This window comes from Canis lupus, chromosome 23, assembly GCF_048164855.1.
Source record: "Canis lupus baileyi chromosome 23, mCanLup2.hap1, whole genome shotgun sequence".
Classification (NCBI taxonomy): Eukaryota; Metazoa; Chordata; class Mammalia; order Carnivora; family Canidae; genus Canis; species Canis lupus.
The window spans coordinates 40,248,966-40,274,086 of NC_132860.1; the positions used below are offsets into that span (position 1 = coordinate 40,248,966).

General features: G+C 40.0%; 1 protein-coding gene and 2 long non-coding RNA genes across 8 annotated transcripts in view; 2 read left to right on the forward strand and 1 right to left on the reverse strand.

Moving 5' to 3' along the window:
- The first annotated feature begins 4,814 nt into the window (after window positions 1-4,814).
- On the forward strand, window positions 4,815-10,535 carry LOC140615133 (uncharacterized). 2 transcript variants are annotated; one of them, XR_012015800.1, is made up of 3 exons: window positions 4,815-4,915; window positions 5,189-5,355; window positions 8,050-10,535. It is a non-coding gene; the product is annotated as an uncharacterized lncRNA (long non-coding RNA). The 2 variants fall into 2 exon arrangements; XR_012015799.1 differs by having other exon boundaries at window positions 8,072-10,535.
- Window positions 10,536-12,908: 2,373 nt separating this feature from the next.
- The window catches only part of GRM5 (glutamate metabotropic receptor 5), a 511,936-nt gene continuing 499,723 nt past the window's right edge, over window positions 12,909-25,121 (reverse strand). For all 5 annotated transcript variants that reach the window (XM_072794970.1, XM_072794971.1, XM_072794973.1 and 2 more), the window contains one exon: window positions 12,909-17,803. In XM_072794970.1, coding sequence (XP_072651071.1) covers window positions 16,819-17,803 — 985 coding nt within the window. In that variant the 3' untranslated portion in view covers window positions 12,909-16,818. The remainder of the gene's footprint in view (window positions 17,804-25,121) is intronic.
- LOC140615132 (uncharacterized) lies at window positions 17,623-24,452 on the forward strand. The gene is made up of 3 exons (XR_012015798.1): window positions 17,623-17,826; window positions 23,162-23,253; window positions 23,826-24,452. It is a non-coding gene; the product is annotated as an uncharacterized lncRNA (long non-coding RNA).

Genomic DNA, 25,121 nt, shown 5'->3' on the forward strand with positions numbered 1-25,121 from the left:
GAGATGTGTGGGCAGCTTTAAAGAAAGGGAATATGCCATTTCTCAGCTCCCAAAGACTATGGTGCCCTCAGGGGGCTGCCTCACACAACTGCAGCTCTTACCCATTCAGGACTCCCTTTCTCCTTAGCCCTTTCCATCCTAAGGGTCATGGCCACTTCCTACTATGGCTAGGTCCTGCCAATACCTAGTTCATGGCCTAACCTTGCTCATACCTTTGCAAATAGTTCCTTCATTAACACCTCTTCAATTACCTTTTTGGGAAGGCCACCTGTTTCCTGCTGAGATTCTACTTCTTTTTTCTGAGTTCTGCCCCCATTATCCACTACTTACTGGACTTGTTAACTATAGTTTTGCAGTCTTCTCAACTCCCAAACAGAACTCATCACAAACCTGCGCCTCCTAAATGTTTCACCTGCCTATGTTTCAGACATCCCAATCCTCTCCATCTTACTACAGCCAGCCAATTGCTAATTTATATCAATTTTCCTTCATGTTTCCTGAATTTACCACTTCCTCACCATCTGCACAGTTTCTGCTATCATTATTTGTCAAGTAGATTGCCTCCTTATGGATCCATCTGCCTCTAGCTTGCCTTCCCCATTCCTTTTCCATTTCCTCTTCTATCACAATCCTATTTTACAAACAAAAATCTGTTCAGGACAATCTACTCTATGATAAGCCCTTTCAATGGTTCCTTATCACCTTAAAGGTAAAGTTTAAACTCCTTGGCAAAGCCTAGAAGCCTTTCTTTCTTTCTTTTTTTTTAACCTTCTTAGTTACTTTCTTGATACTTCATAAGAACTCTACACTTGAGTACTGTCAAATCCTCTCATGTTTATCACAGATGGCTGAACTTCACACTTGTGTGTTTGTACATGCTATTTTCTTTGCCAAGAATATCCTGCGTGTCATAGACTGACCTCCAACATCACATGCTCTAGAAAACTTTCCCAGATAACCACAACCCTCACAACTGGTTTGGGTATATCTTAAGGGTTCTAATGGTGCCTATCCTTCAGGTGATGGCATGCCCTAGGCAAGGTGCTCTGTCATGCTAGATGAAATACCAGCACTGTATCCTGCTCTCTGCCAAGTGAACACCAGAAGCCTTATGCTTGCTTTTCTCCTTAAGATACTGTCTCTTGACTGGGCCTGGAACTCAAGTGTGGGCTGTTCTGAAGGGAAGCACCTGGGTGAAGTCTCATGAGATAAGATGTGTGAGAATCACTGATAGACCTTTGGAGCTAGAGGTGGTTTTAAATGCCAAGTCTCCTGTTGACCAGCTGCACATCTTTTAAGGAGGAAAATTCCAGAGAGTGTTACACCAATGAATAACATGCTTAATAGTTATGCAAAGGTCTCAAGTTACAGAGGGCAGTTTGAAGCAATAATGTAAGTGAAACTGGCTCATGATTTTGCCTTTGAGTCAGAGCTAGTATTGAAGTATTAATTAGATCCATCTCACTTTATAACACACTAAGGAGTTACCTTTGTTACTTGTAAAATATTAAAGGCTAGAGAAATGTAATTTAAAGTTTCCATCTATATCGTAAAGTTCATTGATTTTTAAGTGAAATAAAACTAATCATAGGAATAATTTAGAAATATACTAGGGAAATACAATATTTTTCAATCTTTGATTTGTAAAGTGATATATAAACTTACAATGCCCCCTAGTAATTAATGAATCAAAAGTTTTAGGTAGCAAATAAGGAGTTTTTAATTAAATAATTTATTTTTTCCCTTATATATTATGTAATAATTACATATTACATACAGTTGCCCTGAACAGTGTGGTGGGCATTGACCCCACATAGTCAAAAATCTGTTTATAACTTTTTTTTTTTAAGATGTTATTTTTTTTATTCATGAGAGACACACACACACAGAGGCAGAGACACAGGCAGAGGGAGAAGCAGGCTCCATGCAGGGAGCCAGATATGGGACTTAATCCCGGGACTCCAGGATCAGGCCCTGAGCCAAAGGCAGACGTTCAACCACTGAGCCACCCAGGTGTCCCTGTTTATAACTTTTGATCTCAAAAAACTTAACTACAAATAGCCTACTACTGACTAGAAGCCTTACCAATAACAGTCAATTAACACATCCTTTGTATGCTATATATTATACACTATTTCTTACAATAAGGTAAGCTACAATGTTATTAAGGAAAACATTAGGAAGAAAAAATATATTTATAGTACTGTAAAAAATCTGTGCATAAGTGGACCTATAGTTCAAACATGTGCTGTTCAAAGGTCAACTGTAATAGGATTTGCCCTTATATTATCTTCTATAATTGGTATGTTTTACAGCTCTAGCCCAGACTTATTCCCTGAGCTCTAAACCCTAATACCAATCTACCTTCCCTAAGAGACATCTCAAATTCAACATGTCCTGATTCTCCTTCCAAAATCTATTCCATCGGCAGTTTTTCCCAACTCAGAGGCTACTCAATTCTGATAAAAAACCCCTGGATCCATTACCATTCTTATTTTTTTTTTAAAGATTTTATTTATTTATTCATGAGACACACAAACACACAGAGGCAGAGACAGAGACACAGGCAGTGGGAGAAGCAAGCCCCATGCAGGGAGCCCAACGTGGGACTCGATCCCAGGTCTCCAGGATCAGGCCCTGGGCTGAAGGTGGCGCTAAACCGTTGAGCCATCTGGGTTGCCCCTCAACCATTCTTTCTTTAGTAGCCCACTTTGAGTCCATCAACAAATCTTGATGAGTCCATCCTAGACGTATATAGAAATTATGACCCCTGCTCGAGATCTCCACTGCTACCCCCACAGTCTACAAGTCACTATCAGTTTCTTGTCTGTCAATTGCAATAGCTTTACAGCCTCTCTGCTTTCTAACTCTGCCTCCTAAAAATTTATTTCAGGGCTTCCAGACCAATCCTCTTAAAATAAACTATATAAGTTATTCTTCTGCTAAAAACCCTAAGAGCAAAAGCCAACCTCCTTATTATGGCATGCAAGGCTCTATAGGAGTTGACTCCAGGCTTACTGACATCAGCAGCTACTCCAGATCAGTCCCTCCACTACATTTGAGTTGCAGTTCCTAAAATTTTCAGACTTGTTCCTTCTGCAGGATCTTTGCATTTATCATTTCTTCTGCCTGTTGTATTCTTCCCCAGATATGTTCTGATTTGCTTCTGAACCTTCAAGTCTTTGCTCAGATATTACCTAGAAGTATAATCTTTCCTGATGAACTTATTTAAAATTACTCCCCTGTCCTGCATTTTTCTCCTTCAATTTTTTTTCTCCACAGCACTTATTACTAATATATGCTAGACTTTGCTTTAAATTTTTTGTCTCTTCCACCAACACACACATTTATATAAATAAGAAAAAGTAAGGCCCGTGTAAACACAACTTGTTTTGTTCATCGCTGGACCTCTCAGAATATAGAAAAGTGCCCTAACACGTAGCAGGCACCCATTAAGTATCTGTTGTTTGAATGAATTACATATATAAAGACAAATTTCAACTCTTTACCATTTATCAAAAACACTTAAAATTTACTCTAAATTATATTTGGAAGATAAATCCATGTTTTGATGACAAAATAGGATGAGACTTCACGTTTAGCTTAGGTATCAAATGTAACATAAAGGTAGGTTGAGGGACGCCTGGGTGGCTCAGCGGTTGGGCAGCCGCCTTCGGCTCAGGTCGTGACCCAGGGATCGAGTCCCACATCGGGCTCCCTGCGTGGAACCTGCTTCTCCCTCTGCCTGTGTCTCTGCCCCTCTCTCTGTATCTCTCAAAAAATAAAGGTAGGTTGAAATACACTACATATTATGACAAAAACAACCTGCTTTTATGACCTGTGTTAAGAAGTATCTGTGGAATTTAAATAATCAAATTGCCGGGGCGCCTGGGTGGCTCAGTCAGTAAGGGTGTGCCTTCAGCTCAGGTGACGATCCCGGGGTTCTGGGATCCAGCCCAATGTCGGGCTCCCTGCTTCTCCCTCTCCCCCCAACTTGTGGGCTCGCGCACTCTCAAATTCAATCTTTTTAAAAATAATCAAATTGCTTACATTTCTCATGTGCATGATTTGTTTCTCAGTTAACCAAACCAGTCATGTTCATACTGAAACCAAAAGCGACTGGATGCCTGACTTAAGGTCCTATCAGCTGCTCCTCCGCTCCTCGCTTTTCTCAGGGCGCCTGGCGTCTCCGTGACTTCCCCACACCAGGGTAAGGTGCTCTGCCACCGTGCCCGAGGCTCGTGGTGCGCTCTAGAGGTCTCCACCCAGGCAGGGCCGCACAACAGTCCACTAGGCTGCCATCCTCCGCCCAAGGCCAGTCACTCTGCGCGTGACACAAGCGTCCAGGAAAGCCTCGGCGGGCGGCCTGTGTCCTCGCCTGCGCGCTGAGGGCCTCCGCTGAGGGCCGGAGGCCGTGAGGCCGCCCGCCCAGGCCCGCGTTCCGTGCCCTCGGGCGCCGGGCTGGTGGGAACCTGGACGGGGCAACGCCGTCCTCCCCCCTTCCCCTCCTCCCTCCTCCCCGGCGCTGCTCCTTTGCTGTGAAACTGGCAGGAAACACGTGCTGTTTGGAACTGGCTCTGAGGAAATGTGGCAGGAGCGGCGTGAGCAGGGCAGAGGGCCAGAACCACGCGACAGCTCACCACGAATTCCTTTCTAGACATTACACGTCGCTGACCTACCGCTGACCTACCGCACGTGCACCCAGCGTCGCGGACGCCGCCGGCCGCGGGGCAGGGCCTAGGAAGCCTGAGGCGGCGGCCGCGGACCCGCCCGAACCGGAAGCGGAAGCGGAAGCGGAGGGCCTGCTGCGGCGCCTGCGCAGAGCGCACCAGGAGGCGCCGCCCGGCACGAGGCCGGGCGCTGAAGACGCGCCTGTGGGGCTACCTGGTCTGCGGTCGTCGTCGTACCGCCCCAGGTGGGCTTCTGCGGGGGCCTGGCCTTCAACCAGGTGGAAAACAAGCCTGGGTTGATTGGCCTCTACCCGGGAGAGTTCATCACCTTCAAGGCTGTGGAGCTCGGCTGGCCCGACATCCCGGCCGCTGACTGCGGGGGCTTTGTAGCCTGTTTGCCAATAAAGGCGCAGACTTCTCTTAAAAGGAAGGAAGAAAAGAGGGGAGGTGGGAAGGAGAAAGCAAGCCTCTAGAAGGGTGTTGGATAACACGGGCTTAAGTATTTAATTTCTTTTTAGTTATTTACAATAGCCAGGATGTGGAAACAACCTAAATGTCAGTCAACAGATGAATGGACAAAGAAAATGTTTATAAATACAGTGGAATGTTGTCCAGCGGAAGAAAGAAAGAAATGCTTCCTTGTATAACAAACGGGGTAAACTCTGAGGACCTCCTGCCAATTGAGGTAATCTAGTCACAAATGGACAGACACCGTAAGATTCCACTTATCTGAGGTATCTTAAATAGTCAAACTCAGTAGATTGGTGGTTGCCAGGGGCAGGGATTGGGAGAAGTGAGGCGTTGCTATCCATTGGGTATAAAGTTTTAGTAACGCAAGATGAAAATTTCTAGAGATCTGCTGTACAACATTGTGCCTATAATTAACAAAACCATATGATACACTTAATTTTTTTTTTTTGAGAGGGTGGATCTTGTGTTATTGCTGCGATAAAAAAGGACAGAGAAGTTAAAACGGATGTATCTACTGTGTTAAAGACACGAAGGCCCTTGCATAACCTTAAAAACCTTACAAACATTGATTTAAGACAACTGTTTCAGCTTCCAGGAGAAAAAGAAGGTCTAGGGAAGAGGAATTGTCGTAATGAAGGAAGCTGCAGAACAGGAGGCTCTTGACCCAAGTCATATACAATGTAGTTTGTATTCTTCTAAAGGCTGTCTTTTTTGCCCTCCCCAGTGTTAAATTTTCTTTTTTTTTTTTAAGATTTATTTATTTGAGAGCGAGAGAGAGCGTCCATGTGCAGGAGTTGGAGAGAGGGGCAAAAGGAGAGGGAGAAGCCTACTCCTTGCTGAGCAGGAAGCTCTCCATATGGGGCTCAATCCTAGGACCCTGAGATCCTGACCTGAGACAAAGGCAGGCGCTTACCCAGATGAGCCAGGCAGGCACCACCAGTTTTGAATATCCTGATTTGAATGCCATGCCTTTGTTACATTTTCTCTCTCTTTTTTTTTTTGTTCTTGTTGAATATTTTTTATTTTTATTAGTTACAAACCAAAGGTGATCTACTTTTCATTTAATTTGGTTGTAAATATTTATATCAACTTCTTTCTCACATTTAGTTCTGATATTTGCTATAGTAAATAGTTGTAAGCTTGTGCATGAAAGAGAACCACGAGTGAGTAGGATCCTTCTGAATTCTGATTGTTTGAATTTATGTACCACCTTACCACCTGTTAGATGCATAAATGCTCAGGAATAAAAGTAACAATATCTAAATTTGCATTGGTGTATTTTTATGTTCCATATTTTATGTAGTACTTTATTAAACCTTAACATCTAACACTACTATCACTATACAACTATAGCTGTTGCAGCAGCTAGCATTAAAGGAGCATACTCTGTGTGCCAAACCCTGTTTACTTCACTTCTCATTTAATTCTCCTAAGGAGTTCTAGTCAAATCAAACTAATGGTGAACACTCCTGAACACATCATGCACTTTCTTGTGTCAATGGATGTGCTCTTTCCTATGCCTAAATGTTTTCTTCTTCTGTGTGCATCCGGTCAGCTCCTACTGCTCCTTTAAATTATTGTTCTTTGGCTATCTCTTTGGGAAGTGTTCCGAGATACGGATCTCACCTACATCTTTCCCCTTCCTCTTTGTCAGGAACACTTTATTGTTTTTTTTTTCCCCCACAATTAAAAAGTTGCTGTGTTTATGTCTTTAATTTTCTCTACTAGTTTAGCAGATTTTACAGTGCTCATGAGCAATATGTGATATGAAATTGCTTGCCCCGTCATAAACTCATCACTATTTTTTCCTTTTTTTGTCTTTTCATAATATTACATTTAATATTTTATTCCTCATTTTAGATTCTATAGGTTGATGAATCTTCTAATAGTAGATGTACTTCTTTCTTTAAAGTCTACTTTCTCTTTCTTGATTTAAATTTTATCTAGCACTTCAAGTGTCATATTATTTTTTTTTTTTTTTAAGATTTTATTCGTGAAAGACACAGAGAGAGAGAGAGAGAGGCAGAGACACAGCCAGAGGGAGAAGCAGGCTCCATGCAGGGAGCCTGATGCGGGACTCGATCCTGGGACTTTCCTGGGACTCCAGGATCACGCCCTGGGCCAAAGGCAGGCACTAAACCGCTGAGCCACCCAGGGATCCCTCAAGTGTCATATTAAATAGTAGTAGGCTAGAGTGAACCTGTTTTGGTTTGCCCAGAACAGTCCAGGTATAAGTAGTTGCCTCAAGTAAAACCACTCGTTTCAATAAAACTAATGCTTACACTTTAATAATAGTCACTTTAGAAATTGTGTATACATTTCTCTTTCCTGATTTAATGGGATTTCTAATATTTTTCTATCAATAGCATGTTTGCTATAGGTTTCTAATAGATTTTTTTCTCATCTGAGGAAATTTCCTTCCAGTTTTAATTGCTACTTTGTTTTATTTTAGTCAGGAATTGGTGTCAACTTATCAAGTGTTTTTATCTTATTTATTTTATAGATTATATTTTTCTCTTAATATGTTAATGTAGTAACTTATGTTAATAGATTTACTAATATTGAACAACACTTAAAATCTTAGGATAAACTATATTTAGGTATGAAGTATTACTAATTTATCAAATTTCACAACTTGATGTATAGTTTATTTGGGATTTTAAAATCTATGTTTGTAAGAATAGCCTATAACTATTTCCTTCTTTGTCTGATTTGTGTTCCAAAGTTATAAAAGCTTCATAAAATGAGTTATAGGTATTTCCATGTTCCATATTTATATTCCATAATAAAATTCACCTGTAAAATATTCAGGTATATGCTTTTTAGGGTTTGATATTTAAAAAATTTCTTTCATGATATTTTATCATTTTTGGTTTATCTGCATTTTCTACTTTTTTTTTTTTTAAAGATTTTATTTATTTGTTCATAAGGGACACAGAGAGAGAGGCAGAGACAGAAGCAGGCTTCCTTCAGGGAGCCCGATGTGGGATCACATCCTGAGCTGAAGGCATACTGTCAACCACTGAGCCACCCAGGCATCCCTTGTTTTTGTTTCAATCGGATAATTTTATATTTTCATATTTTTAGATTAGTAAAAGGTTTTACCTAGTGTTTTCTTACATATATTCTCTGTACATGTAGCTGTGACTCCTTTCTTATTACTAATATTAATTTGATTTCTCTCTTGATTAAATTTGACATGTGTTCATCATTATATTGGTCTTTTCAAATTAGAAGACCTTGGTTTTAATGATAACTTTTAACTTTCTGTTAGATATTTGTATTCTTCTTTAAAAAAGATGTGTTTATTTAATTGAAAGAGAGAGATGGTGGGAGGAGTGGTTGAGGGAGAGATTCTTTCATGCTGACTCCCCACTGAGTGCAGAGCCAGCTGCAGGGCTCCATCTTATGACCTATCAAGATCAGGACCTGAACCAAAGTCATGGGTTGGACACTCAACCAACTGAGCCACCCAGACACCCCAGATATTTGCATTCTTGTATTAATATTGATTTAATCAGCATTTGTATTGTCTTTATTGTTTAGTTTTCAATATGTTCAGTAGAATGTGTAATTAATTTATTCTCAGTCTACTTTTTAATGTGCACATTTAGTATAAAACATTTTCTTTGGAGTACTGTTTAATGGTAACACAGATTTTAATTTGCAGAGTTTTCACTAAAGTACATTTCAAAGTAGATTGTAATTTTAGTTTTCTTCATCCTAAAAAAGGTCTTAGAGAAGAGATCCCAAATGAACATCTCTTTTGCATATATATTTTTTAGTTTCAAAATTCATTTTTTTAGCCAGTGAATGTAGACTATATGATTTTTGCTTTTGGAGATTTGTTAAGATTTCCTTTGTGGTCAAATCCAAGGTTAATGTTTATAAATATTTCATGGATGACTAAAAGAATGTCTATTTTTTGTTAACAAGAATAAAGCTCTAAATACATTTGATATATTTTATTGTATTCATGTTACTTGATTCCTCTAAATTCGATTTCTTTTTTTTCTTTTGGCTTCTTGATGTATTTGTGAGTTAAGTATATTAAAAAGGTTCCTTGTGGAATTTTTGTGTATGTATATTTATATCAGTTTTTGCTTTATGTGTTTGAAGTCATATTGTTAAGCACACATAAGTTCAGGACTGTTCCATTTTCCGAGTAAATTTTTATCAATTCAAAATAAACCTTTTTGCCTTTAAGTTAATTTCATTTTATATTACTTCTTGTTAGACATTAATATTCCTATACCTACCTTTGTTTATTTAGCATCTGCCTCTATCAGTGTTTTGCATATGTGAAGATTGGATTAACTGATGGTGCTGGTTACCATCATTTAGTAACATAATTGCATTATTTTTCCTTTAATTTATGTGGACTTTTTATCTTTTGGCCTAGTCATCATTACTTGTATTTTCCTTGTGCCCCCCACTCCCACTTTGTCCACTTGGACAGCTCCTTATTTCTTAAGAACTGTGTCTCAGCTCCTTATTTCTTAAGAATTGAATTTGGGGCTCTTTGTTATTATGCAAAGAGCAAGAAAGCATTTCTACTGGCTTTTCTCTTGTGACCAGATAGAACTAACCAGGGTCTTCCCCTAATTTTGCTGCTTGATTTGTCCTAGATTATTGAGGTGGGTACTTGTCTTCCCAGAATAAGAACTTTTCTCTCTATCCATTTACAGTTTTTAATACATCCTTGGGAGTGTGGGGTGGTTATACTAGAGTTAATGATGTGATTTGAGCTCTTCAGAAAGAATGTGACAGAGAACCACAACATATAGGGAAGTAAAAGGTGGAAATAATCTTGAATATGTAGGAGTAGAAACACATTATTATGATAAATGTTATAGATATGTCCATGTAACTTCGCTTATTGAGGTAAATTAGAAAAATCTGAAAAAAAGTTCCTAAAATAACTTCTGGATAGCACTCTTATAGTCTTCTACTGCTCCTGGCATACAGTTCACTGGCTACTTAACATCTCCTAATGCTACGGAGTCATATATTACTTCATCCAAAGCTGTTGGAGTTAGGGGAGCCATCCAACCTGTCTGATGAAAACAAAAACAAAAACAAAAACAAAAAAAAAGAAAGAAAGAAAAAGAAAATCCTCAGCTTGACTCCTGAGACTAAAGTTGATGTTCTGGTGGAGCCCTGGGAAATCAGAAAATAGGAGGAAACTGGATAATAAAATTGAGTAAGACTTCCCGTGGCTCATTAAAATGGCTCTGAAGGTGACACTATCCATCTTTGCTCCTTTAAAAGCCTAAGGAGATCATTATGGAAATAGCAATTAATTTTCAAGACTGAAGGAAAAAATGTGTACAAATTATAAATTTTGTATCATAGCATTTTCAAAATTCATTCTATGAAGCTCTACTCAGAGGAGACCACTCATAAAAAATAAAAATAAAAAAAAACAGATTTCTAGAGTTAATGTGCATTAGCATTTTTAAAGAGTGCCAAGTTCTGAAGCAAAAATCGTCATCTAACTTAGAGTTGTTATATTTTCCAAACTTTTAAAATTCTAATATCTTTTATGAAACATCTGTTACTATTTGGCAGTTCAGAAAGCCATTTACTACATTACATAATTTTCATGGACATATCATTCATATAATTTACTACTTAACATTAGTCCTTTTCTAGAAACACTATAGTTATGTAAAGCTTTCTTTTATGTCAACTGATTAAAATACAAGCTATATATAAATAAGCCAATGTGTCTGATACATATACCACATAACTAGCCTGTTTATATAAATGTTTATAGGGGTCATATACCTCAAGAAGACTCTATGTCACAGCAAAAATAAATACCTTTGTTCTGGACGAAAAGCTAATTTAAAAAATTCATTAAAAAAAATAAATAAAAAATTCATTCATGTGGATAAGTTTTCTTATAATACTTTTTATTCAGGACTCTAAGAATGGCCACAGAGGCTGGGTCTACAGGTTTTCTTCATAGAATTTACTAAAATCCTTTTTAAAAAATAATAGGGTGAAACATAGTAACTGATTCTGAATTTCAAAATACTCTGAGGAAAAAAAAGTAAATACTATACTGTGTTTAAGGAGACAACTTCGTTAATATAATTCTATTTACCTACCTATATATCTTGCTGACTACCATAAGAAAATAAATGTTTGAGACTTGTTTATTTTTAAAAACTGATCCAATTCATGGAGAGTATAACCAAGGAATTGGCCAGTGTTCAGCATAGATTATAACAGAAGAAAAGCATTCTTTCTGTGGTGTTTAAGATCATTTTGCTAAATCATCCTAGATGCACAGTTCCAAGGTTGCATGAGCTCAAAACTGGATAGGCTTTCCCCCAACTCATACCCAGTGATATGTGCTTTAAGTTGGACAAGAATTTGTTATAGTTCTACAAATAATATTCACATATCTAAGCCGATTTTTAATTCTATGTTGCCACAAATAATAGCTATTATCTCCTGAGCATTTGTCATGTACCAGGAGTACAGGAAATGAAAAGAATTCTCACAGGTTCTTGTAATTTATCTCTGCATTTTAAAAAAGAGGAACTGAGTTATAGAGAACTCAAGGTCATTTTTCCAAGGTCACTGGGGTCATGGCAATGGATTTTTTAATTCACTGCTCTTTCTGACTGGCCTACTGTGAGTCTACAGAGTCTTTAGAAAACTTATTTGATCTTTAGAAAATGATTTGTTCTGTGTGGTCCAGATATCTCATCTCACACCCTAAGTTTAATATGCCCATTTGTATTACTTCAGAATAGAAGACACTGAAGCAGGAGAGTCTGACAAAGCACACAAAATGGTTTTCTTTTTTAAGATCAAACATATTTTGTATCAATTTCCATATGTATAAGAATATATGTATATACATATTATATGTGTATAAATAATACAATGTAGGGAAGCAGAGAGAAGCTATGTTTTAAAATCTACATTGTTTTTCTCTTCCATACATCATGCTTTTAGGTTTTTAGATAATTTGTGTTTAGGAGTGTAAATTTGCTTAAGAATCCATCAAGGTAGAAAGTGATTTGACAAGTAATTGTTTTTTTCTGGTAAAATTATACAGATATGCCCACACATGCGCACACAAACAAACACACACAGGGACACGTATACAGATGGACTCAAAAGTAAAATATCTATATAGATGTGTGTATGTATACACATCCAGACATACACAGATATATAAACACACATAATCTATATTATTTTTATGATGTAACCTCTATCAACACAGATAATTGTGGAACTATAATTTGTATTTGTATTCCCAGACACAAAAAACAAGGTATAATCCCTACATGCTTCATTGTCTAAAAAAAAATACTTATGTCTTAAAAGGTGTTTGTAGTTGTCTTTGAGGACAACATCTCTGGTTGGTTTGTGGTTGGTTTACATTTTTATCTATTGTCCGCAGGCTACTTTGTAAATCCCATAATTCAAATGTGTAGATCATTCAGAATTTAAAGATTAATTAATAGTATGGCTCTTTGGGTCTTGGAAAACACTATTAAGACAACATTCTAAACATTTAAGGGGAAGAATCTTAAAGTCATACCATAGTTTCTGTTTTAATATTTTTCAAAAAGTAACTGACTTCACAAACACCAACTATAACATGATTCAGACAACTGAGAAACAGGCAAATGTACTTTCAAATGCTAAAATAAAACACATTTATACAAGTACAAAGCAAAACAATGCTGATAAAAATGTTAAACTTTATGAAAAAAATCATCTGCAATTCACATCAAAATAATTCAACATTCTCTATTGTTTTAATAGTACAAGCTGCAACAACAGAAAAAGAACAGGTACGCGCACACAATCTTAAAACCAAATCAGTTAAAGTGCAGAAAAAAGTAAGTACAAGCACTTGTAGCCCACACAAATCTTTTAGGATTGGCACCGTCTCTCTAAAACATCTATATTCTATATAGATCTCTAATTACAACACCACCAGCAGCTGCCATTGAATTCTAGAAATGCACACAATATACATAGTATATTTTTTCACATTGGGAAGATCAGTGAAATTCAGCCATCTATTTTATACATGCCTCACTCTTCAACACACAGCAGAGGATCTCTCCCGCCTCAGACCCTCTTGAAAGTGAATTTCCCCTCGTCTTTATGCTTTTCACTGATCTGTATTTTTCACAGTATAAAACCGTAAATGGTTGACTACGAGATTCTGGCAGCTCAAGGGCTAGTAATAAGCTGCGGCTAAACGTGAACTCAGATGATACTTTCCAAGTCTCCAAAACATGTACATCTTGCTGGGAGACTAGCATAGGAAATGTTTGTTTCTTAAAAAGTGTTTGATTCCTGGTTTGGAAGTCACAGGATCGCAGCAGAGCCATGACACAACTCATTCACGGTCAGAAATAGCTCCTAGTCTTCCTGATAACTTGCTGGTTAACAGCCGAAGCCCGGGAAAGACCGTCACTGACAACGATTAGCACATTCGGGGGGATTTACTATTTCTCTTTGCTTCAGTCCAATCTCTAGGACGCTCCTTTGCGTGCTCCCTCTCTGTTCCCCACCCCTCACCCAAAGAGATGCTTCTCCCCAATCCACAGGGTCTTCTTGGGCTGCCCCTCCTCCTCTCCTGCAACAGGAGAGTGAGTAGACTGCCTAGGGGGTCCGCATAACTTGATCAAACCCGGTCTTCTTTTTTCATCTTGGAACCAAACTGTCCTTCAGGGTCACTTTTCTGAATCTTCGCATTTCACTGTACTTTCCCCTTCCTTCTGGTCATGCTGGTCCGACTGAATTATCACTGGGCACCAGGAACAGACTGTTTTCAAGGAAATTCAATGAAAATAGGTACCCCAATGAATTGCAAAGTTCATATCCTAGCCCTAGAATGAATATTCAGTTCTCCTTGTAGATTTATTACTTGGAACCTGGTATTAGAATTGGCAAAGAGACAGAGTTAGCATCATTCCAAAATAAAAGATCCCAAGAATGCATTACTAATAATATTACGTATTATACAATGTACTGAATGAAGTGGCAAAGGGCACAGAAACACAGAGAAAAACACATCTTGTTCTCCTCTAATTGGATAAATTATTTTTCTTATTACAGTTGACTGTACTTTCATATAGAATTATCAGATGGCAATTTGTTTGCATTAAATTTTAATTTCTGATGAATTTTCTCATAACGTAGTGTACTTTTTAAAAGAAATACGCTACTAAAAATTTAGAAGGGGAATTTGATCATTCAAAAGCAGAAAGTTTTTTAAAATGTTTTTTTAATTGGTCAGTATAATGAAACTTATACTTGAGAATAAAATGGAAATCAGCCAAAGGGTTTAAGAAACAAATTTAAAACTTAGTAGAGTATATTTGGAAAGGTTTCAATGTTTAAGATATCCAGATGGTAATCTCCAGGTGAAAGCCATCTTTTTCAAGAGAATTGAGGGGTGTTAATGCTTCAAAATATTTACAATTGTTTTTCACGTAGAGGCAGACATTCAATTTCAATGAAACCATAAAACTTAGCTGAATTCACTGTTTCAAGAGTCTCATTATAACATCTAGGTTCAGGGTGCTCTGAAGACGTTATTTTCAAATCTGGTATGGGAGGCTGATTTTTTGAAAATTTATATTTCAGTAAATTAATGTTAGCATTTAACATTTTATATTGGGAGATTTGATTTAAAAATTTAATATAAGAACAGTTATCAGGAAAGTCAAACAGTATATTCATTACAACTTTTAAAAGTGGGGAATGAAAAATTATGCCAGTGGATATATTTCCATTTCACAAATTCTTTTTTAAAGTAGGTGTAAAATAAAAAAAAAAAAATACATGCCAAAGTAAGGATATTGAGCTAGAGAAAATGGTTTCATTCATTTTTCTTTCTGCTAAAAATATACTTCTGCCTCACAGCAAATCTTTTTCATAAGGCTATCATTAGTATAAGGCTAGATCAACTAAACTCTAAACTTACAGGACACCTCCTCCTTTTATTACTATCCTTATTTAAAATTAAAAACCAAACCAAACCAAACCAAACCAAAACAACAACAACAACAACAACAACAAAAAACATTTGGCACCTCAGGATAGCTGTAATGGGAGGGAGGAAGAAAGAGAGGACAGTGGATGCAGGTCTTGAGCTATGATTTCTACTTATATGAGCCTAATAAAGCACATGTATTTCTATTGTATCTTTAAATCTCTTTTCTGCAGTATTTAAAAAGTGACAGTAGTAAGTGCACAAAATCATATTAATAATTATTTTAAAAAGGAAATAATCGCTTTGCCTCTTTTTGGAATGGCTAAGAAAGACTGTGTGGTTTATATCCATTAAGGTTCCTCTGTTTTAGTATTCTGTATTGCTTTGAAAAATCTACATTTGTCATAGTTCATAGCTGCCCTGTTTAAGCAGCCAAGAAAAGTTAAAATCACTGCTTACTGGCATAGCTAAATCTCTGCTAAGCCAACTTGACACAGTTTAAAATTTCCAGTGTATTAAGATTGTGTTAACTTTTTGAACAACAGTCCCTCCAATCATGACGCTGTCTTCAGAGGGTCTATAGACCATTCTTCCAGTGGTGGGACTTGAAAAGAACAGAGGGGCTCTTTGTGCATCAGGTTCTCAAAGGAAGGGGATGAAGAAGCCCAAATGCGTATTTTAATATTTTAGCTGGCAATGCTAATGGAACAGCATTCATTAGGAGGAGTGGCCACATTTCATGAACGAGATAGCCAAGCTGGAGCTCAGGAATTATTACTACTACTAATTATTATTATTATTATTATTATTATTATAAAGAGAACTTCCAGCTACACAACGTACCCCAGTGAGGGAATTACAAAACAGTATTCCAGAAAATATTTTTTTCTTTTTTTTCTTTTTTTTTTTTTTTGCTACTCCAGTATTGATTGGCAACATGGTGAAAATAGTCAAGAAATCTTCCACTGGTTTTCTTGGTTAATGGAGGTGAATTGAAATCACTAGGTGGACTCCCGGATGCAGGCTTCTGGAAGAGGATTTCAAACCAAATCGGAGAGGAGTGTCTCTGGTAAAAGCCCTACACGCGTCAGGGCAGCGCTCCTTACGCAGCTGTGTGTTATGCAAGGGGCACAGTCACAGCAACGCCTCAAGGTCCTGCTTTGCAAGGTCTTTAAAAGACAGCAAAAAAGAAAGGAAAAAAAAAAAGAGAGAGAGAGAGAGAGAGAGAGAGAAATGGTCACGTTTGGTCCCAGATTTTTAGTTTGTTAGAAAATGTACATTCATGTTGGGTGAATCAAAGAATCTTCTGGGAAAAGAAAGTAAACAAAACTTTTTACAGGTGCCCGCTAAGCACGCTCTTCCCCTCCGTTATGCTGTTTCACACTCATTGCTTCCCTAGAGCAAAGCACTTGGTACGGAACTGGTGCCACAGGCTCCTTGTCAGCCCTCGAAAAGATTCGCAGTGTTTCTGCAAAGCCCACGTTTTCTAAGGCCACTAGAAGAAAATCTGCCCAAAGATTCGTGGTTGGCGTCTTGGTGGGTGGATGCTGAACGCGCTCCAGAGCTCGCTTTCCTTCCCGGGGGCGCTTGGCCTCTCCCACCTCGGGTCCGAGGCAGGCGCCCACGGTCACGTGCTGCGGGAACGCGGGAGGTGTCGGCTCGCGGCGAGCGCGGCGCGGGTTCCGACCACGTTCACAACGACGAGGAGCTCTGAGTGTAATCTCTTAGGATCAGGGCGTCATATTTGGGAGACGACGGGATGCAGAGCGCGGACTCCGACACCGGCGAGTTGGGGGCTGTACTCCCCGAGTCCACCGAGTCTCTAAAGGGGGACGGCGGGGTGAGCGCCACCAGCTCCTCCAGGTCCGCCTTGCCGGCCGCCGCGTCGGGCCCGGGCCCGGCCGCGGCGGGGGACTCCCGGGCAGCGCCCCCTGCCGGCGGGGCCGCCGCCGCCGCCGCCGCCGCCGCCGCCACCCCCGCGGGCTGCGCGCCGCCCGAGACCTCGATGGCCGGCAGCGGCTGGATTTCGGCGAACGTCGTCATGGTCGTGGGCAGCTGGATCTCCTTGGGGATCAGGTAGGACGAGCAGAGCGGGGCGCCCACGCCGGGGCCGGGCGCCGCGGTGGACAGCATCATGGAGTTGAGCTCGCTGATGTTGGCGGTGAAGCGGGTCACCACGCTGCTGATCTGCTCCATGAGCGAGCCCTGCGACGAGCTGCTGCGCGCCGCGGGCTCCGAGTGCAGCGACGGCACGTCGTCGTCCGTGCGGCCGGCCGAGCCCGCGCGCTGGCTCAGCGTGCTGATGGGCGACGGCGAGCGCGGCCGCGCGGGCGCGGGGAAGCGCTCCTCGGCCTCCGCCACGTCGTACAGCGCCTTGGGGCCGGCGTCGGGCGGCTCCGGGCCGCCGCCGCCCCCGCCCGCGGCCCCGCCGCCGCCCCCGCCCGCGCCCGCGCCCGCGCCCGCGCCCCCGCCGCCCGCGCCCGCGCCCGCGCCCCCGCCGCCCGCGCCCCCGCCCGCGCCCAGGCCGCGGCTCTCCGGGCTCTTGGGGAAGGGCTTGATGACCGCCGTCTGGTTGGGGCTCTCCTTCTTGTTGATGTGTATGGACAGCCGCTGCCACAGGTGCTGGCCGCGGCTGCTCTTCTCGTTCTGGGCCCACGTGACGGACTTTCCGTTGGAGCTGCGGAGAGAAGGAGACCACAGGTGACTTGGAGCGCCCCGGGCGGGGTTAGGGGACCCGCGTGGGGACGACTGCGCCCGCCCCTTCAGGAGGGGAGGCGTCACAGGCCGCCGCGGCCGAGACCTTGGAAGTGGCCGCCTTGTTGGATTGGCCTTTGGTTGATCGGTACCAGGGAGGTGTGTCTGAGGGGACAGTAGTGGGGGTGGAGGAGCCCTTACGGAGACCCCGCGGTAGTTCTGAGCCCCCCGCCCCCCCGCGGTGGCAGTGGCGGTGGCTGGTTATGCCCCCAGCTGGGAGCCGGGCCTCGCGCGGTGCTGACGGTGCTGACGTGCAGAAGGGCCTGGTAGGGGGCAGGGGCCGCCTGCAGCCCGCGGCCTCTGTTAGGAACCCTTACAGCCGGGACCTCAACTCACCGACCCCGTCATCAGAGGGAGGGAAGGGGTACGAGTCAAGGGTTACCAGGCAGTAGGCAGTGGTTCCAGGTCAGTTTTTATTCTGCAAGACAACGCTTGGAGTGTTTGACTAGGGGTTTCTGTCTGAGCTCCTGACTTTGAACATGGTTTTAGTTAGTCAAGCTTGTCTGCTGGAAAATAGAAATTCAGTGAACACGTGTACAGATATCTAGTTAATTAGCGTTTTTCTACTTCTCCCACATTTTCCTCACAAATGTGTTTTGGGGCCTAAAACTCGAATGACACAGTTCCATGAGGAGGCGTATTCCTTTGGCAACCTCGCATATTGCTCTCCAGGTAGAGTCTTGAGTGGTATCCGGCCCACATGACTTTTTAGGATCTTTCTCCCTCTTCCCTTTCCCCAAGCAGTCCATTTTGGTCTCCACCCTGGGGTCAGGAAGCTGCTCTGATGAAGAAGATGCAATTGGTACCTCAGCCTCAGATCCTGACGGGGTCCTCCTCACCATTAAATATGACACAACTTCTGAAACTACAGACCCTCTGTCAGGAACCTCACTAGTGGTCAGAAGACATGGCCTGATCTTCGGGATGTTCTGTGGAGAGACCCGGGGGAGGGGGGGGGGGCGGATTTCTTATCACAAAGGAATCCAAGGTCTCTGTAACCAGGAGGTCTCTTGTCCAGATAGCCCAGGGGCCTGGATTGTATTTGGCGCCCACCAGCCTTGGGCTGCCTGACTGCAACTGCCAGGCCTACTCACGCCTGGGACACCTACGCCTTTCCTTTTTGTGGGCATCTTTTTTCTGCTTCTTCCTCTGTTTAATCTATCCAATATTTTGGAACCTGTGTCCTTCAGAATTCTGGAATGTGATATGTCCCCCACCCCTACCCCTCTTCCTGCAAAGGTTAGATCAATTCTTTCCAGGTTTGGAGGTTGCCGTGCGTTCCCAATAGCAGAATGGACCCTGCCAACCTAATTTTCCTTTCCAGGAGAGTATCTGGATTTGTTTCTACATTTTGCATTAACCTGACTTGCCACCTTTTATGTTTTTGGTGCATTACTTTCTTCTTCCCAGGTATCGACTAACTTCTGGGACATGACACAAAAGAAATGGGCCAGACTATTTATGGGATTTGGTTGGGAGGATGGTTGCCAACAACCCAGCCCCTTTTCTCTCCTACCAGCAGAATAAGAAACAGGCATGTTGGGAAGGATGCTCAGTCTTTCAGGTTGCCGAGGCCACTTTTCATGCAAAGCATGGGCTAGAAACTAGAAGCATAACTGGATTTACCCTACTAAGCTTTACTGTGGAAAGATTCTTGCTCCCAACATAGGTTTTGATGGAGCATTAACTCTGGATATTAATGGTGACAGTCTTTGGAATCATATGTAGAAGTACCTAAAAACGTGATAGCAGATTGAAAAACCTTTGGATAAATGTGCAAGAAGGAAACTGTTCAACCCAGTCAATCTGCACAAAGCCCTGACATGGTTTCTGGCCATGCCTTTGCTCATAGTGTCTATGGTCATGTGGGGGAGAGAGCCTCAAATATTCTGCATACCAATGGAAATGGACACAGGAGACACTGGAGAAATGGAGTCCAAATTTGATTACTTTTCATTTCTTGGTTCATGAAAAGTTTTTTCCTCCAAAATGGGAACTTTTAATAAACATTTGATGGACAAATAGGATTCTTAAGCTAACAGGACCATTGGGTGGTGTCCTGGAAACTGCAATGGAGAAAGGAGCCTAAAATCTGGGTTCTAATCCTGGATCTGCCAGCCTGGATGCTTGGAAAATAATAGTCTGTAAGCCTTAATAAAAAGTAGAGAGTAAGTATATCATTTGGCAAAGGTTGTGAGGATTCAGTGAGACAGTACAGGTGAAGTGTTCTTGTAAGGAGAAGCTATCTAAGCATGTTAGTTTTTGCATTCTGTATGGATATTGCGTTTCAGAAAATAAAACGATATACTCATGTGGTCTTGAACTCTGGCTGAGAAACAGAATTTAGTGTAAAGTGAAATATGTGGTAAAGCCATAATATATTTTTGGTTGTTCCATCAGGTTTGGTCTGTGGTCTATTTTAATGCTAGATTGTCTCCTTGGTGATCACATCCACTTCCCTAAATTCTACATTATTCCTCTTCCACAGCTTGCTTCTTCTGAAATGCTCTTCCATGGTGCTCCCTCCCTTCTCTCTCTTCCTTCCTTTTTGACTAAACTCTTCCTACCAGTTTTTTTTTTTTTTTTTTTTTTTTTTTACCTGAATTGCTTTTTCTTGAGGGCAGCTTTTCTGACCCCCTCTTGACTAGGTTGGATCCTCAGAGTCCTGGCATTAGGCACTTAATAACTCTTTGGTGTATGTCTGCCTCATCTGCTGGATGGAGTGTTCTGAGGGTGCAGACAGAAGTGTTCTTTGTTTCCTGTTATAGCATAGTACCCAGTGCATTGTCTAGAACACAGTATGTGCTCGATATCTTTGAACCAATAACTGAGTGATCAATGCATTTCATTTCAAGAAATTCATACGGAATTGTTTTTGTTAGAATTACATTTTAAAAATAATACAATATTCAAAAAAGTCTATATTAATTAAATTGATTTTTATCTTATGGATCTACTTTTTATATAACTTACTGTAAAAAATAAAATAAAAAATAACTTACTGTAATCTTAAATAAATAAATAAATAAAATAATAATATAAATAAATAACTTACTGAGTTGTGCTCAGTGTATGCAAATAAAGATTTTATTAAGTACAAAAATACAGATCTTCATATCTACTATGAAAATCACAAAGGGAGTATTTGTTCTTTTTTTGTAATTTATATATATGTATATATCTAATATATGTACGTGTGTGTGTGTGTGTCTGTTCTAGTGAAACTTCTTGGTGATGAAAGTTTATGGAGGCCGTATGGATAGTAGTCCCAAAATGTGGGTGTAAGATTCGACCCTGAGTGATGGTGGGCAAATCACTTAACTCCTTTGTACCTCTTTGTTCTTTGTTAAAAAAAAAAAATGGAAGAAATAAACCTCCCATGCTCACCTCACATGACTGCTGGGAGGAACCCAAGTGGTGTAGTACACATAAGAGTACTTTATAAAGCATAGCACCTCTGCAAATCTCACCATCAAGTCTTCCAGCCAATTGGGGTAAAATCATGATTGTTGTTGAGATTTTTTTTTTTAACATCAGGATTATACATTTGTTCTAAGGGACCTGTGGTAAGAAGAGGGAAAGTGAACTCTTCCTCACCTGTCTATAGCACTTGACTCTCCCCACTGGATATTTTAGGCATTAGAAAGGAAGGAAGAGAGAGAAATGGAGAGAGAACAAATGGTGCTACATCTGGAAAGGACAGTTTGGCCCAAAACAACCTTGCAAAACTTCATGCTCTTTCCAGGCACCAATTAACCCTTTGCCAAATATAATTCTACGTAATATAATGTTCTTTCTACTATGACAATTTGTTCTTTCCTGTGAGGGAGAAAAAGCATTTAGATAATGTTATTTGAGGATTGCATTTTTTGTTTGTTTTTTTGTTTGTTTGTTTGTTTACAGTTTGTGTCTGCCAAAATGACACCTTCTACCTTTATGCTCAGAAGTTTATTCTTCCCTTTTGTATTCCATGCGTGACACATAAATAATTTATTCACTTCAAGCAAGCTCTGGATGTCAGCTCAATGACCTCTTCCAGGTTCTCTCTTCATCTGCCAAAACCTGTAGGAATTAGCATTATGCCATGGCTCACCATCATTAGGAGACAAATGTTAAGAAGTATTTTGACTGTCAAAAACGTCTATGGAATTTATAATTTTTGTGTTTATTTTAAATGGCTGTTGAATAAAAATAACAAATTTTAAAAAATAAATAACTGTTGAATGACCTGTGTGTTTTTATCCTGAAAAATTGGGGTTTTATTAAGGCTATATAAACAATTAAAATCCTCAGAATATTTCACTGAATTAAAAAACTATATACCCTTATCCTCTCCTTTGTGACATGGTTTATTAGTACCTTCATGAGTTGTACAGATCTAGGGCATCAAAATAATCAAATATATTCTCTGAAAATTAGCACATTCTTTTCATGAAAAAATTATCTTCATTACTAAACCTCTCCTGTTTATGATTTTGGGTTGAGAGGCAGCCAGGAGGGAGGAAGAGTAAGATTATGAGCTTTCTAATACAAAAAATACTTAAAACAAAATTTTTTTTTAATTTTAAAAAGCTTGTAATGTCACTAGCAACTATGCCTTTAGAATGACTTCAGAAAATACGAGGCTAATAAAAGAATCTCATGAATTAAGAATATTATAAGTAGAAAATTTCCAATTGCAGTTCCATTTTCTTAAACTTTTTATCAATATATTTTGCTTGCAACAATTTGCTTTGAATTACGAAGTGTGGAAATATAGTTTTTAAAAGATAAGAGGAATTTGATATTGTTTATATTCAGACACTCTAAATTAGGTGGAATAATTTCCTTCTGAGCCTTGCCTAAAATCTGACATCTTGATTTTGACGATTACACTGAGAAATACACCATGATATATAAGAAAATGACAGAATCATCTATATAAATTTACCCAATTACAGCATAATTGGATGTAAATAACTATCTTGCTGACAAAAACAAGTTAAATGGCCATGGTGAGGTATGCATTAGAAATGCACGTATAGACAAACTTGAGTAAATGGAAATGAATTACCTCCATGGACACAATAATCGAAGCAATATCACCTTATATTTGCATAGTGCTTTATAAAGTACTTTAGGAACACTGTCAAAGTTAGATGAGATTGATGTCTTAGTCCTTTCAAAAATAAGAAAACTGAGGCTCAGTGAGATAGGTGACTTGCCCAAAGTTAAAGCAGTTAGAAAATAACAGTGTGGAACAAATACCATCTCATGATTTCCAATTCATTTCTCATGACAGTACACCATATTTGTTTTTGAAGTGAGCTGTCCTTATCTAATTGAAGAGAAGCTCTCAGATGTTACCTGGTGATGATATGCATCTTTAAGTCGGTAAGTTAGTCATTTGATTTATATTCTCTTATTACCATGTCTTTGTTCTTCTTAATCATATACTTTGAAGTCTCAAGAGGCACCCTATATCACTCTTTGGTTGTTAATTCAAACAGCACAGATTGATCAAGTACCTATACTTGTCAAGGATAATGATTGGATGCCTTGATGATGAAGGCACTTAGACAACAACTGTATAAAAAAATATCATACAACAATTTTCAGCCCCTCTTTTTTTCCCCCATGCTGTGATCTAGTAAAAGACAGTTGTCCCATGTGTAGCACACTTATTAGAAAATAAGTCTCTCTGACTTATTTTGGAATACCATTAAATGAGAATGGTGTAATATAAAGGATAACTATTTTGCAAATTTTGGCATTTCAAATAATATTGGTAACAAATGAAATATGGTATCTCTGAAAATGATTGTGATTGATCAGTACTGTGGTGGAGAGTTGCTGATATGAAACTTCCCTCAAAGAGGGCAGGAGAGAAGATGCACATAGAAGGCTAGTAATATGAGTTACTCATATTATTTTGATGGAAAGGGTTTTTTCTTTTTCTTTTCTAGGTCCTTGAGAGGAGGAGGCAGATGGGCAGGTGGAAGGGTGCTGAGGACAAGGAAAATGAGAGATTGTGGAGCATGGGAACAAGGAGTCCATTGGGCAACTATAGGGTACAGATCACAAGGGATTTAAAGCTTCACAAGAGGAAAAAACCATTTCTAGCAGGAGGGGAGTGACCAGAGAATGACACTTGCCTGCAGGAGACAGATTGTATCTACTCCTTGAAAAATTAGTAGATTATGGCAAAATCCAAAAATAGCAGTAAGCATTGCCCTCCAGTAAAGATAGCAGTGACATAAGTTCAGGAAACCAGAAAGGATATTCTAAGATAACCAGTAGTCCAATTTGACTGTGTGGGAATGAATAAGAAGTTAAAGCATCAAAAGATAGAGTTTGGGCCTTTTTGTCCGCTATAAAAATGCTGTGTGGCCACCTAAGATCTGAAAGGATCTTCTTTCTTTTCCTTTCTTTTGCTATTTTAATAACTCATTAGTAATTAACTTTGGACTTTTTATCAATGTCTGGAATAAACAGGTGGTCCAATATATTTGGCCAGAGAGATGGTCTAATTACATAGATAATCTACATGCTTGAGCAATAAATGAATATATAAAGAAATACTCATGGGTTCTTTTCTGTATTATTCTTCAACTGTAAGAATTCTTTTCTGTTATTTAATATTTAGGTATTCAATAATTCTGGAGCTCAACAAAAACAATTAAATGTAGGAATCATGCCGAAACCTTCTTTAAACCCTTACTGCAGATTAATCCATTGACCTTGTTCCTTGTCTGCCCCAGTCCTGGTCCTCCTTCAGGAATATGTGAAGGCCTAATTAATATCTGTTAAGTTAATTAGTCCTTCAGGCAATAAGGAACCAGAAGATTGATAGAAAAGAATGGTGTCCAGGGAGATTTAGGAAGCTGTTTTCATAGTGCAGGGACATATTGTTAAGATGCTAACAGGTGTGGAAAAAATGGAAATGGAAAGGAATATACTGATCTGAAAACTGTTGTGGAAGAAAAGACAGTCGTCCTTGCCCATTGGTATTAGAGGAATGCAGAGAAAACGTTCACTGGGGAAAGAAGTTTCAAGGAAGGATTTGCAAATAAAGTGGAGATTAACGAGGCCTTAAAGCCTAGGGAATATTAAAATAACACGGATAAACAAAATCCAATTAATATGTGTATTGCATATATGGCAAAGCAGCTAATGCCACATGCTCAATCCCATGAAACCCTTCCAACAACCTTGTGAGGTGGACTTTTGCCTCCCTTTTGAGTAGCCGGGAGCGAGCCGGG